At 39.0% G+C, this 16,720-nt stretch overlaps 1 protein-coding gene across 1 annotated transcript in view; it reads right to left on the reverse strand.

The window, feature by feature from the left end:
- LOC140739301 (polypeptide N-acetylgalactosaminyltransferase 10-like) overlaps positions 1-16,720 on the reverse strand; it is an 80,548-nt gene that overhangs the window by 44,425 nt on the left and 19,403 nt on the right. The window contains exon 3 of the mRNA XM_073067465.1: positions 7,362-7,500. Coding sequence (XP_072923566.1) covers positions 7,362-7,500 — 139 coding nt within the window. The remainder of the gene's footprint in view (positions 1-7,361; positions 7,501-16,720) is intronic.

Consider the following 16,720-nt stretch of genomic DNA (forward strand, 5'->3'; position numbering starts at 1 on the left):
ACATTTCAATATAACGTAAAGACAAAACTTCACTGCTGAAGATGCAATTTTTGGCTTGAGTGTTAAACCAGACTCCATCTTGCATCTCTAGTGGATGTGAAAGATCACACTGAACACTTGAATGAAGAACCTCACTGCCTTGGTTATAATTACCTTTCAATCAACATTATGAAATTACATATTGTCATTAGCATGTTGCTGGTTACAACAAGTGACTAAAAACAAGGCTTCGTAATGCTGAGGCTTTATAAAGCATTGGTCAGACCTCACTGGGAGTACTGCGAGCAGTTTTGGGCCCCTCAACTAAGAAAGGGGATCTCTTTAGCTAGAGGGTTGGTGAATCTATGGAATTCATTACCACAGATGGCTGTGGGGGCCAAGTCATTTGGTATATTTAAAGCAGAGATTGATGGGTTCTTGCTTAGCAAGGGCATCAGAGGTTATGGGAAGAAAGCAGGAGAATGGGTTTGAGAGGGATAATAAATCAGTAATGTTGGAATGGTAGAACAGACTCGATGGGCTGAATGATCTAATTATGATCCTATGACTTATGGTCTTATACTTCAGAAGTATTTAATTTGTGGTAAAGTGCCACACTAATGGATAAAAGCTATCAAAGTGCTATACAAATGCAAGCCTATCATTTTAACACACTGCAATAAAGACACCTGTAACACCATCCTCACTTAGAAGATAGAAGTCTACAGCACATTACAGGCCCTTTGGCCCACAATGTTGTGTCAACTATGTAATCTACTCCAGAAACACCTTCATTGGCAGTGCATTCCATGCACCCACCACTCTCTGCGTGAAAAACTTACCTCTGATATCCCCCCTTGTACCTATTTCCAAACACTTTAGAACTATGCCATTGTAAGTCTCCTCTGCACTCTCTCTATAACATCCACATCTTTCCTGTAGTGAGGTGACCAGAATTGAACACAGTTCTCCAAGTAGGGACTAACCAAGGTCTTATATAGCTGTAACATTATTTCACGGCTCTTGAACTCAACCCATGGTTGATGAATGCCAACACACCATACGCCTTCTTAACAACACTGTTAACCTGTGTAGCAGCTCTGAGTGTCCCACGGACACAGACCCCAAGATCTCACTGAGCCCCCACACTGCCAAGAGTCTTACCATTAATATTATATTCTGTCATCAAATTTGACCTACCGAAATGAACCACCACACTTATCTGGATTGAACTCCATCTGCCACTTCTCAGCCCTGTTCTGCATCCTATCGATGTCGTGCTATAACCTCTGACAACCCTCCAAACAATCCACAACATTCCTAACTTTTGTGTCATCAGCAAACTTACTAACCCACCCTTCAACCTCTTCATCCAGGACATTTATATATTAAAAAAAAATCACAAAGAGGAAGGGTTCCAGAAGAGATCCCTGTGGAACACCACTGAGAACGGTCCTCCATGCAGAATATGAACCATCTACAACTACCCTTTGCTTTCTGTGGGCAAGCCAGTTCTAGGTCCACAAAGCAAGGTCTCCTTGGATCCCGTGCCTCCTTACTTTCTGAAGGAGCCTTGCATGCGGAACCTTATCAAATGCTTTACTGAAATCCATATACACTACATCCACTGCTCTACCTTCAATGTGTTTTGTTACATCCTCAAAGAATTCAATCAGGCTCGTAAGGCATGACCTGCTCTTGACAAAGCCATGCTGACCATCCCTAATCAGATTACGTCTCTCCAAATGCTCATAAGTCCTACCTCTCAGGATTTCTCGAACAACTTCCCCACTACTGAAGTAAGACTCACTGGTTTATAATTTCCCGAGTTATCTCTACTCCCTTTCTTAAACAAGGGAACAACATTTGCATCTTTCCAATCCTCTGGGGACTTCTTCTGTCCCTATTGATGATGCAAAGATCATCATCAGAGGCACAGCAATCTCCTCCCTCACTTCCCACAGTAGCCTGGGATAGATCTCCTCCAGTCCCGGCAATTTATCCAGCTTAATACTTTTCAAAACCTCCCGCACATCCTCTTTCTTAATGTCTGTACACTCAAGTGTTTCAGTTCACTGCAAGCCATCCCCACAATTACCAAGGTCGCTTTCACTGGTGAATACTGAAGCAAAGTATTCATTAAGTACGCAAACATGAGAAAATCTGCAGATGCTGGAAATTCAAGCAACACAAACAAAATGCTGGTGGAACGCAGCAGGCCAGGCAGCATCTATAGGGAGAAGTACAGTCCTCTGGCTCTATGCACACATTTCCACTACTGCACCTGATTGGTCCTATTCTCGCATGGCTCATCCTTTTGCTCCACATATGTGTAGAATACCTTGGGGTTTTCCTTAATCCTGCTCGCCAAGGCCCTATGGCCCCTTCTAGTTCTCCTATTTACATTCTTGATCTCCTTCCTGTACCCTTGTAATTTTCTAGAACTCTAAAAGTACCTAGTTTCTTGAACCTTTCATTTACTTTTCTTCTTAACTAGATTTTCTACATCCTTTGTACACCATGGTTATTTTACCCTACCGTACTTTCCCTCAATGGAACATACCTATGCAGAAAGCTATGCAGATTTTCCCTGAACATTTGCCATATTTCTGCCATGCATTTCCCTGAGAACATCTGCTTCCAATTTATGTTCCCGAGTTCTTGCCTAATAGCACATTTTCCCCTACCCCGATTAAATGTTTTCCTAAATTGTCTGCTCCTTTCCCTCTCTAGCACCATGGTAAAGGCGAAAGAGTTGTGATCACTACCTCCAAAATATTCTCCCACTGGGAGATCTGACACCTGACCAGGTTCATTTCCCAATACCAGATCAAGTGGAGCCTCTCCTCGAGTTGGCTTATCTACATATTCCGTCAGGAAACCTTCCTGAACATACCTAATAAACTCTACCCCTTTGCTCTAAGGAGATGCCAGTCAATATTAAGAAAGTTAAAATCATCCATCACAAAAACCCCTTTATTATTGCACCTCTTCAGAAACTGCCTCCCTATCTGCTTCTTCTTACAAGTAAGTCTGTGTTAGGCCCATGATAGTTCCACAACTGAGACCTAATCAGTGAATTACAAAATATTGTAACTTTCTTGCTTTTGCACTGTGCCTCTACAAGTCACTATAACATCTCTTCAGAAGATCCCATAACCAGAAGAATTACTTAAGTTCTTACAGTACTTTGAAAATAATGACGTTTGAACAAAATCAACGTAGATTAAGAAAAACAAAATCATGTATGATTAATTTAATGGAGTGCTTTGAGGGATATTTTGTGGAGTATGTGAGGAGCAATTACTGGATGGGGTGAAATTGCATTTTCTGTTGACTTTCAGTAAGGTCCCACATAACAGGCTTCTAAATTAGTTTTGAACATATGGGAGTGATATACCTACATGGTTGAGAGTTGGTTAATAGTTAGAAAAAAATGGGAAGAAGCAGTTCCTCAGGTTGGCAGACAGTAACTAGTGAGGTAGCCCATAATTAGTACTTTATTCTCATTATTAATTTCCTCATATTCCCAAGCCAGGGTGCTATCTTTCCTACGGATTTTCAAAATTTGTCTTTTAGCTCTGGCCGTTTTTAACTGAGATGCAAGCAGTTTGTTATTTTTATCTCCAAACATATAAAATTGGCTCTTTAGCTTAAGCAAGTAGCCTTCAATAGAATGAGTTAATAATAAATTATATTGTGATTGAAATTTGTTACTTTATTCTCAACTATTCACAATCAACCTTGATACCTCGTTAAAAAAAAGCAATAATACTAATTCCCACTTTTATGGTGACATAAAATTATGTGTGAAGACAAATGGTGCATAGAAGCAAAGATGATACAGATATGGAGGTACAGTCCCTGGTTGGGATGCTCCATTTCCCAGGATTGAAAGAAGATGCAAAGTGACACAGACTCAGACAGCTCTATCACAAGAAACAACCATCACCACCACAGAGGCATCTTTAAAAGGCAGTACTTAAGAAGGCAACATCCGTTATTCAGGACCCTAACCATCTTCTCATTACTTCATGCCCTCTTCACACTGCTACCATTTGAGAGGAGGTACAAGAGCTTGAAGACCCACTCTCAACTTACTAGGAATAGCTTCTTCCCCTCCACCATCAGGTTTCTGAACTCATGAACACTGCCTTGCACTATTTCTCCATTTTTGTAACTTACAGTATTTTTTATGACTTGCACTGTAACTGCTGCCAGAGAACAAGAAATATCACCGATATGTCAGTGATATTAAACCTGATTTTGATTCAAAGATCATTCTACTCCTTAAAGCCTGATAGCTGCTGCTTTCCAAAATTTTAACTGCTCATCATTGCTGTCTGGACCCCAAGATCCAGACATCTACTCTTCTCTAGACGTACAAACAAACTGGATGAACTCAGCAGGTCAGGCAGCATCCGTTGAAAGAAGCAGTCAACGTTTCGGGTCGAGACCCTTCGTCAGGACTAATGGGGGGGCAGGGGCACTATAAAGAAGGTGGGGGGAGGGTGGAAAACCAATCAGAGGAAAGATCAAGGGGTGGGGGAGGGGAAGCAGGGAGGGGATAGGCAGGAGAGGTGAAGAAGGAATCTAAGGGGAAAGCACTATGGGTAGTAGAAGAAGGCAGAGTCATGAGAGGTGATAGGCAGCTAGAAGAGGAGACAGAGTGAAGGTGGGATGGGGGAAGTGAGAGGGAGGGAACTACCAGAAGTTGGAGAATTCGATGTTCATACCAAGGGGCTGGAAACTACCCAGACGGTATATGAGATGTTGTCCTCCAACCGAAGTTTGGCCTCATCATGGCAGTAGAGGAGGCCATGTGTGGACATATCCGAATGGGAATGTGAAGGAGAGTTGAAGTGAGTGGCAACCGGGAGATCCTGTCTGTTGTGTTGAGCACCTACGCTCCGCCCGCCACAACAGACAGGAAACAGTCCTTCCAGGTGAGGCAACACTTCACTTGTGAGTCTGTTGGGGTAATCTATTGCATCTGGTGCTCCCGGTGCGGCCTCCTCTACATCGGCGAGACCCGACGCAGATTGGGGGACCGCTTCGTCGAGCACCTCCGCTCTGTCCGCAACAACAGACAGGATCTCCCGGTTGCCACTCACTTCAACTCTCCTTCACATTCCCATTCAGATATGTCCATACATGGCCTCCTCTACTGCCATGTTGGAGTTGGAGGACAACATCTCATATACGGTATGAACATTGAATTCTCCAACTTCTGTTAATTCCCTCCCTCTCCCTTCCCCCATCCCACCTTCACTCTGTCTCCTCTTCTAGCTGCCTATCACCTCTCATGACTCTGCCTTCTTCTACTACCCATAGTGCTTTCCCCTTAGATTCCTTCTTCACCTCTCCTGCCTATCCCCTCCCTGCTTCCCCTCCCCACCCCTTGATCTTTCCTCTGATTGGTTTTCCACCCTCCCCCCACCTTCTTTATAGTGCCCCTGCCCTCCCCTTCTTTAGTCCTGACGAAGGGTCTTGACCCGAAACATTGACTGCTCCTTTCAACGGATGCTGCCCAACCTGCTGAGTTCATCCAGCTTGTTTGTACGTCTTGATTTGACCACAGCATCTGCAGTGCACTTTGTGTTTATCTACTCTTCTCTCTTCCTTGAAGATGGTCCTTAAAGCCTAATGACCAATCCGTGGCAAACTGCACAGGAATGACCAAAAAGCTGAGAGATGCCTGCCAAGTGTTCTCAGGCCCTTCACTGGAGGCTTGTTCTGATTTTGTACTTGACCATCAAAAGAGAATCAGCAGATTCAACAAGTGGAAAAAGAAACATCAAGCCTCCTCTATCATCAAACAATCACAATTCATAAAACACACGCAGAGTCTAAGGCATGTGATGGCTTTCTTTTTCATCTTCATTCATACTCATTGGTCAAACGCTTTCAGGCTGTATGATCCCTGGAGAAGATTCCATCTGTCAAGAAATACACTCAATCTGTTCCTGCTTCCACCAGATGGGAAACAGAAATTAGACATTAATCATGTATGAAAAAGGAAATTCTTTTAAAAAAAAGGAAAAGGGATTGAAAAGAAAGAGTTGGACAGAAAAAAAAATTAAGTTAACATGAGATTAAAAAATTTGCTCTTATGAAAAACTTTGGTATGTTTTAAAATATTTAAGTACCAATTAAATATTATGTATGATTATATGAATTCTCTACTCTGTCAGCCTTTAGATCAATGTTCTGTCTGTGATACTAATATGATGTCAAAAAACAGTAATTTGGATGAAGCTGGATGTCATAACAGAAGAGTTCTGTACAATTGAAACATCACTTTCTCACTTACTCTCGGATTCTCCACTTAACTGCCCGCAACTGCAAAAAGATTATTAAGATAACAGCTATTAAATGAGACGCAAATAGCTCATTGAGACTAGAGGACATAATTTGCCTGAAATTACCAGAGTCTTTTAAAAGCATAAGTACAATTAAGTGATTAACAAGGTGTTAACAAGTTTTTTGGAAACTGCTTTGGCTTTATGTCTTTGAATCAGCAAAGTGCAGGTTAAGTAATTTTGAACAGCTTGCAATAATGATCAGCAGCCTCTGCTACACTGTAATGTTCTTCCAGCTTAAATTGTCCAAAAATATAGCCAAATTAGCATAATGATTGAGGAATCTTAAGTACTAATTATATTCTGTGCAAATTAATTTTCTGCAAAACTTCGTGCTAATTTTTTAAAAAAACAGTGGAAGTCAGTGAGACTCCATTAAACTAGTCACATACTCAAAGGAAATCAATCAACATGGCAAGTTTCCACGAATTGCATCTTAATTTTGGCTCTTAAAACTGGTGGACATTTAATAGAGAATGCTAGATTTTTTTTCATTTACTAAAACACTATACAGCAACTGTATCGACCAAATAACTAAAAAAAAACTTATGAAAGATGGTTATTTAAAAACTGGATTGCTCAAATGGTGAACGGGACACAGGTTAAACATGCTTATTTTTGTGATTAATCCATTTTAATAGTTATATTAATATTGATACATAAAATATACCTATTTTTATTTAAATACCATATAAAAGTTACATTTCCTGGTTCAGTAATGTCCAAGTGAGTTTGAAACAGAAACTCAAGTTAAAAATAAACTTTAAACCATATTTTGTGGCCAGAGCATCAAAAGCATTTATCCAAGAGGTGCAAGACCACTTTGTAAATTATTCCCATGGAAGTACCAAGTGGTTATCTCCATTCTAGAATATCAGTGACTATCCATGCCAGGTAGGTGGTAAGGGTTGCAACAGGACTACAACAGTACAAAGGTCTCAGCAAAAGGATGAGGTTATGAAATTACAAACAACTGACGGCCAATCAACCAGCCTATTTCAGCCTAGTTAGGTTACTTACTTTGGATGGCGAATGTCAGGGAGACTCCGATTCAGGGAGATCTTATTGCTCACATAGATATTGAAACCATTTTCGTTATATGCTTTATCAGTTTGATCTTCATCGGACAACGGAACAGGTTTCCCTTGTTCTCCAAACCCTAATAGGATAGAGCAAAGGAAAAATACTAAAAATCAAGCGCCTGGTGATGCATTTTTTGAAGTCAAAGAGGGCTAGGCATTCACTGGCACCAGCCTACCCACCATCAATAACATATGTACAGAATGGTGCCAGAAAAGTGCCAGTAACATCATGAAGGAATCCACACACCTTGCGCATGGACTGTTTGTTACACTTCCATCAGGGAGGAGGCTACGTAGCATCCATGCCAGGACCACCAGACTCAAAAGCAGTTACATTCTCCAAGCAGTAAGACTGATCAACACCTCCACCCACTAACTCCACCACTAAATGTTTCCCCGTCAGTCACCCTACGTCACTTTTTCTTTCCAATATTTTTATTAGTTTCTACATAGAAGAATACAGAGTAAAAGGAAGTGCATATTAAAGGTCAAAAAAGATAAAAACTACCAGTTACCTTATATCTGTTCATAATAACAACTACATTACCCCGTATTCATATAAGTTAAGCAATAGTTATATTGAACTATACTAATTTATTACAAAAGAAAAAAGTCTAACCCCTACCAAGACCAAAGCTGTTCATTAAGGAGAAAAGAAGGTAAATACATTATTATATAATAAAAATTAATAATAGGCAACATCTGAGTTTAAACAACAAATTGAAGGTTTTGAAAATAATTCAGAAAAGGTCCCCACAATGTTTGAAAGTCTTGACGAGATTCAGAAATTGAACAATGAATCTTCTCTAAATCTAAACATGACATAATATCACATAACCATTGAGCATGAGTAGGAGGAAAAACATCTTTCCATTTAAACAAAAGTGTCCTCCTAGCTATAAGAGAGCTAAAGGCCAAAATATGTAAATCAGATGCCTTCAGCTTAATATCTTGTCCTGCAACAATACCAAGTAGGGCAGTCAGAGGGTTAGGCTTAAAATTGACTTTAAAAAGTAACGTCACTTTTTAAAATCAATGTATATAAGCTATCTTATGTTTTATATGTGTTTTCTCAGTATTACAATTGAGTTTTTTTTGGTTCATTTGTGCTGTATCAGAACGACACTTATTTCGTTCTCCTTGCATTCGTCCTTCAAGAGGACCACTACCTTGTCATTGGGATTGGAGGCTTGTGTGCCTCAATGATCCAGACACCGTTGTTGGCTGGAGTCAGGGCTTTATGCTTTGGCTCATAGTAGGGTCACCCATGCCAAAAACGTCAAAGGGCAGAGGTCAGACTAAGAGTGGTCCACCATTCCTCCAGGTGACCTTTGCTGCTGCCCTAAACACCAATGGCATAATGGGCAGTAAGTACTTACGTTTCTGTACAGAAAATGACATTAAACAATCTTGAATGGAAAGGTGGGACACTAAAGAAAGTTAATGAACAAAGCTCTCAAGTCCATATCTCTCTGAGTATGGGTAAACAACTAGATAGGGTGGTGAGGATATATAGGATGCTAGTCTTCATTAGTTTAAACGTAAAATGTAAGAGCTGGGACATTTTGTTACAAGTATGGCTAGGCCATACTTGGAGCACTGTATACAATTCTGGGCATTACATGATAGGAAAGATTTGACAGTGCTGGAGAGGGCATAATAACTAGGCTGTTACTTGGATTGGAGAACTTCAGTTATGAGGAGAGATTGGATGGGCTGGGCTTGCTTTCCCTGAAGCAAAGGTGACTGAATTGTGACATAAGAGATGTATATAATGAGAAGGACAGATAGTCAAAATCTTTTATTTTCGTGGCAAGGGTATTGGAAAAAAGACATTGGGTTAAGACAAGAAGGGATTTTAAAGAGGCTCTGAGGGGTAAAATTTCTTCATGCACAGAGTGCTTGATATCTGGAATGTGCTGCCAGAAGTGGTGATGGAATGAGATACAATGACTATGTTTAAGAGGCATTTAGAGAGACATTTAACCATGGAAGGTATTGAAGGATAATGCTAATGTGGACAAATGGGATTTGTATAGATGGGCAAAAAGGTCAGCATGGATGAAGTGGGCTGAAGATCCCATTTCTGTGCTATACAGCGACATGACTCAGTATTTAAAATTGCCTGGACTAAAGCTTCCGCTTAATAAGCATAGTCTATGATTTAACTGAGGTCTAACATACTCCAAAAGTTGTTCATCATCAACTCATATACAGCCAATTTATTTTACTTTTGAAAAGGTTCTTTTGGTCACAATATAGCAATATCAATAGACAGACCATAGACAAGGGAATGAGCTGCACTCTTTCATCAACTGTAACAGTAGAACACATCCCCATGTTTAGTGTCATTACTTACCTTGGCTAGTTCAATAACACCTCCCAAACCTACATTGTCTCCCACTAAGAATAACAAATTCAGCAAACTAATGGAAAACCTATCCCTCTAATTTCCTCAGACAAGTTTTGAAGGGGATAAATGTAGAATTATCATACATTTTTTGCTACTGTCTTCCCATTTTCAGTTTATGTTAAGAACTTCAATAAAATACAAAGGATACAGGGTAAATGATAAACATTTCAAAAATTTAGTTTTAAAATCTCTCCATGAAAAATTACAAAGAAATTTTGACCTCATTGTTCTCTTATCCCTTTCACTTTTTAGAATACTTTTTTCACAAGACTACACGCATTAAGTCATCAGACGAATCAAATTTCTTTGGCGTTACCATAGAGCCATGTTTCCGAAACATATTTTATGCAACAGACCCTTACCATTAACCAAGGGGTCATGAACCCCAGGCTGGTAACCCTTCGACAGAGATATTCTAGATTTAGTGTACAAGATACATGGGATAAACATTTGCTAAGGTCTTACAGTTTTAACATATACGGTAGGTATTGCTTCAAAAAAAAACCTGCTGGAATTTAAAAAATGTTTAATTTAATGGATGAACCACAAATAAAGGAAGTTCCAGAGATGATACAGGTAAAAATGACGCAATTCAGATTTCCCTCAAGGACATGGCTCTATTGAAAGAGAATTTCACCCTGGAAAGAATGTCACTTGTTTATAATTTAACAAAAATGAATGATACAACCAAAAGCATCTCACTCTCCCGAAACATTTTACGACCACCACAACAGCTGGAAAGCACTTTTCTAATCACACCATGCATTTTAAAGAAAAACATGCTCTCTTTGGTAAGCTTTTTAGCTTGTTATTTTAAACCCAGTTCCCCATCCTGCAGATGTGGTTTAAGGCTCAGATAAATCCTTTTACTTAATATTGTCAATACTTTAAATGACTTTAGCACTAAAGATCATTACTTCTTTCTATTTATTCTCTCAAAACTCTGTATTGTGCTACAAATTACTTTTGAAGTTTCATTCTTCCCTTTGATACCAGCAAATGTAAATATACTAAAGGTTGCACACTGATTAGAAATGTGCAATTAAAGTAATCTTGAATTTCATTATTTTTTTCTAATACATAATTTCAGTATCTAAATCATTTGGTTTATTTTAATTTTCTACAACAGGATGTGGTCAGCACTGCTATTTACTTTTGCTCCAGTAGTCTCCCAAAGGAAATACTGATTCATCCAGTCATTGTAGTTGCTATCATTAATTCCTGTTGGGCAAATTGCCATGACAAGGTTATTGAACAAAAGAGATTCCTTAGCATGCTTAATGCATTGTATTATAGAGCATTAAACAGATATTAGATTTATATGCATTTAGAATTTCTTAATACTATTTACACATCCCATTACACCTCTCTTTCTCTATGTATTCATACAGTTCATTAAAAGGTCAAAAATTAATGCATGTGGAACATTCCTGTCATACCCCAAGTCACAATACTCAATCCCAATTCTGTTTCCTATATCTCAAAATCTACTTTCTCTCACCAAATCAATCTGAGGAACAAGTGTCAAAAATACCAATCATTTATTGGATTGAAACAGATCGCATCTAATGTTGGTCACCATTCATGCTTTGTGATCCCTACAATCTGACTAATAATTTGAGATCCTATGGGTCTGCAAGGTTAAGCAGGGGGTGAATAGCCTCAGGCAAAAGAATCTAAGGATCTCCTCCAGATCTTCATATAAACCTTTTAAATCTGACAAACAGAGATAATTAAACAGCTGAAAAAGATTTAGGGTATTTAGCTGATGTAGAATAAAATGTTAATTTTAATTAAATTTAAAACAAATCACAAACTTATATTCTTCATCCATATAGGCAGCTGAATTACACATGCCATAAGCCATATGGCATTATGCCATATGATCGAGGGGCTAGATATGAAGTGCTTCAGGCCACTAAGCTTAGGACATTGGGTAGCAAGTTCAGGGATAGAGTAGAGTCCAGCCACCCAGATGTCTCTGCATCCTGCCTCCAATACATTCTGTACTTCTATTCTGTAAGATGCCAGCACAAATATCAGCAAAACACTGGCCTGCAAGGAGCTTCTCAATGCAATTTGTATTTAAGCTGCCAGCCAAAGCCAAGTAAATCCATACCACCAACTCCCAAAGCTGCTCACTCAGGACTAAGAAATACTTACAACACACACAAAATGTTGGTAGAACACAGCAGGCCAGGCAGCATCTATAAGGAGAAGCCCTGTCGACGTTTCGGGCCGAGACCCTTTGACGAAGGGTCTCGGCCCGAAACGCCGACAGTGCTTCTCCTTATAGATGCTGCCTGGCCTGCTGTGTTCCACCAGCATTTTGTGTGTGTTGTTTGAATTTCCAGCATCTGCAGATTTCCTCGTGTTTGCTAAGAAATACTTATTTCCTTACCTGCTCCTGCTGCTCAAAGAACTATTTGTTGAATTGTCAATTTAAAATTTGGAAAGTTTTTTCCATATATCTAGAAATCTCCATGCTTTAGACATAGCATTATATTTCTTGCAATTCATTAAAAATGCCTTGTCCTCACAGACTTTTGTACTGGAGATAGACATACAGTCATTTCTACAACACCACTCTATAATCACCACATGCACTTCAAAGTGGAACATGTTTTGCTAATGTCCAGGAGATTTACAGGCATTTTTCTCATATTGTTAAGATATCTCTCCTTTGTTATTGATGCATTTTGCTGTTGAATTATTGACTTATTTTAAACAATAATAAAAGATTATTGCTCATTTCAATGAGTCATTCTACATAGAACACAGAACGTTAAGGTTTTAAGGTGCAACCCCCTGACACAGCAGTTTACGTGTACCCTCTAGATATTTTGCTAAAATGACTATTGATTCAAATGATGACTGTTTTCTGACTCAATATGTCAATGAAGCAACTGGGGATAATGATATAATTAGATGGAGGGAGTTAAATTAAAAGATACAAGTGCAGTACATTAATGCATAATTCATGACCAAACACACAGAGCATGCCTACCGCTCCTGCCTGCAGCCAGCATTTGCTGGATCATTTATTAGCAACACACATCTGCAGGTGACCAACACAAGTACAGTCTGCACTGCTTAAAGCTAACTTGCAACTTGTGAAAGGGGAGTTGTACTGAGGCAGGAACAGATGCGGTAACAATATGGAACAGTCCCAAGAGAAAATAGCTGACCATAGGAGCTTCTCTCAGCTGCAGCAGAGGATTTGAAAGGGCAAAAAAGTTTTTAAAAAATCAACACTGGTTAATATCAGTAACCTCAGTGATTTAATAATGGTGGAATCAGAAATTCACTGAACTGCAAAGGAGTCTATGCATGTGGTCAATGTCCAGAAATACTTATGTGCATTCTATGTGTCCAGTACAAGCCTCAGCCACAAGCCCATCACTCAGTAACTAAGCTAAACCTCATCAATATAGAATTTTATCTGGCATAAATGGTTCACATCCTCATTATACAAGCAGCACAGTTGTGTGTCTCAGTTCTGTATCTGGCAACAGTTCAGCTGTAATCTCATGACACACAAACAGATGACAACACTCAGTCACATATTCCTCTGTTTACCAGGACAAACAGAATACACAGATCAAACACAAACCAACTCACACACATCTTCCAATGCACATGAAGATGATGCTGGCTATTACAAAGAAGCCATTTCTGAGGGAGATCCCACTATCAATGTCAAAACCATTATATTTGAACATCCTCTTACGTAATTCTCTTTCTGGTATGTCACTAACTCCCTCTAGAAACAAGTGCCATGCTTGACTATTTCAAACTGCTAAAAGTTAATCGTATTGACGGGTATCAAATCGCATACGTGCCAAACTAGGTGAAAGCTGCAAATCACAAACACGACGAGAGCAGATTTAGTCTTGCGTTGGTTGTGGTCACCATAACCGATTTTAGGGTTCTCATTCCAGGTTTAATTAAATTTAAATTCTTCAGCAGCCTGCATCAACATTCCAAATCTTTTATCATTAGCATGGCAAATTGTGACTGACATAAACGTTACTGGTCTTCAAATAGTTGCATACATACCTTTCTGGATGGCTTTACTTTTGGAATGATTTACAACAGCAATATTGTAAAAGAAATAAAAGTCCATGATAAACCTCACAATGCACTCTACTGGGGACCTCCAGAGTAGTTCTGGCAGTGAGACAATGTCCTCACATGCCAAAGAGCCACTGGCAGCATGGTCCTTGCTGACAGCCACTCACACGGGGGTCACCAGTATTTTCATCCGGTAATGACAGGTCACTGGTGGCTGAAGTATATACGGCAGAGAGAGTGAATGCTCTGTAACTGGATTTGTGGCCTATATAACAGAAGCACAACCTCCTTGCTTTTGTATGCCACTCCCCTACAATAAATAGATTTGTTAGATTTCTTAATTACTTGCCAACTGAACCTGCATTCTGGCCTTTTGTGAATCATGTACAGGGACGACCAGGTCCTTCTGCAGCTTGGCAGTCTAGTGCCCCTCACTTCCTTCCCCACTTTACACTCCATTTCTCAGATCTCTGCACACTCATTAGTCCACATATATCACTGTTCAGTCTCCTTATGGCTACCTCCCAACTTGCTTTGCATTCTATTTTTGTGATAATAGATATCTTAAAAATCTTCAAAACCTTCATCTAAATCATTGATAATATATGTTTAATATTTGTGGACCCAGCACCATTACCTGCAACAGATGACCCATTTATCCTTATTACATCACTCCTACTCTCCCCCTCTGTCATCTGCCTATCATCCTTCTCACCTGGATCCATCAATCATTAGCCAGTTCTAGCTCCACCCCTCTCCCACAGCACCTTTTTATTCTCACCATGTCATCGATTTTCCCTCCAAAATCCTGCTGAAGAGTTTCAACCCAAAACGTTAACTGTCTATTTCCCTCCAAAGATGCTGCCTGACCCGCTAAGTTCCTCCATCTTCTTGTGTGTGGACTCATTTTTGTCTATGTTGTCTCCTGCTGGCCAGGGAATTTTCTATCCGCGCTAAAAAGTTACCACTTCTGTCACAAGCTTTTGTTTTCTGCATGGACTTTTGATGCAGCATCTCATCAAATGCTGCACATCTCTGTGCTTTTCTATCCCACCATCTAAATGGCTATAATATTGATCTGTAGTGGACATACTAACAGAATCACAGACTAAACTTTAATTCTTTGTTTGCCTTTTTGGGGTGGAGGGGGGGAACCAGAAGAGCTTCACCCCTCCATCATATTTTACATTTTCATTGTATATTCTATCACCATCTGAAGGGAAGCTTCAGGAAGCAACAAAATCATTGAGGTCATTAAGAGTGTTCTATATTTGCACTTGGACCAAAGAACCATCCTGCAATGTCTGTATGAACAAGCAAGGCAGGACATAACTTTTAAAAGTTAATAGTGAGATGAGTTGGCAATCCTCCTATAACGTTACTTTAATAACAGAGGCTATTAAAGCTTAACAAATGTTTAATTTGAAATGAACCACTTACAATGAAAGCAAATATTTGTACAGAAATTGCTGCTTGTATTATTAAACCTGAAAGCAATGGCCAGTAGCTGCTACTGGAAAGCATATTTAACCATCTTGTCAGTAACATTTTAGTTTTTCCTTGGACGTACAGATTTAAAACACATAATTACTTCTAAACTGAGGAGCCAGTTAAAAGTCAGCATTGGTGATTCTGGAGGCAGATTCTGTAGGCAGGATATAATTTCTTCTCTCAGGGGCAACAGTGAACCAAATTCATTTTTACACCAGCAAATAGATTTATTACTATTACTGGGACTAGCCCTCTTTTCCATTTTTTCTATAAGTTTAAAAAATTCACACCCAGACATTTATTTATTAATTACTGGCAACAACATAGTGTATTTTAAGTAGGTTTAAAAATAGCTTGATTGTGCTATTTTATCTTAAGAGTTCAGACTAATTTAAAATTTTGACATTTCAACACAAATATTTAAAATCAGGGTTTATATGAAGCTTCCAATTTAACCATGAACAGTGAGTTATCATTTGATAAATTAAGCCATCAACCATATCACTTTTCAGTAATGAATAGGTTAGCAGATAAATAAGATTAGTTACTATGATTTTTTTTAAAACTTTATGTAGTTGAGCAAATTTTGGAAATATTACTTGAACTTATTGTGACTAGTTTTAATATACAGTGAATTCCACTTAATTGCGCCAGCATCTAATAGGGGTAGCTGCTTATGTGAGACAAATCTTAAAGAACAAAAACTAAGTGAGAAAATAGCCGGTATTCCTTTTAGTTATTTAAGGGACTATGCCGCTTAATGGGGCAGGAGATTGTTGCCGAACAGTTTCTGAATAGCGTCAGATGTGCATTTGTGTGGCTGTTAGACATGGCATCATGCTTAGAGCGAATAGTTTTTAATTAACATCAGCTATGTGTACTTGTATTTAAAAAGCAGGGATATTTGTCACTGATTGTTGGCAAGAAATAAGCAGGAATTAAATTCAGAACCGTTTTGCTCATTGCAGTTTCGAACATTCAGGCTTGGAGATGCCAGAAAAAGCCAGGAGTGAAAATGAAATGATTTCGCTACTTGAACAAGTTAGGAACTAGGAATAATTTGAAAGTATCGACAATCATTTTGAATGTTATAATGAAAATGGGGATTTGTAGAACACAATTGTCGATAGCATTGTACGAAAGCAGTCCATTGTCTGCGCTGATTTTGTTCATTTACCATCAATCAAAAGATCGTGCCAACACACACTGGATGAAATCCTCTGTCGATAACTATTAGGAACTAATACACAGTTTTATAGCACTGTAGTAGTATTAATAGTGTTTTAATCTGTTTTGTATTTTTAAATACATAAATTGTT

This window comes from Hemitrygon akajei, chromosome 15 (assembly GCF_048418815.1).
Source record: "Hemitrygon akajei chromosome 15, sHemAka1.3, whole genome shotgun sequence".
NCBI classification, from domain to species: Eukaryota; Metazoa; Chordata; class Chondrichthyes; order Myliobatiformes; family Dasyatidae; genus Hemitrygon; species Hemitrygon akajei.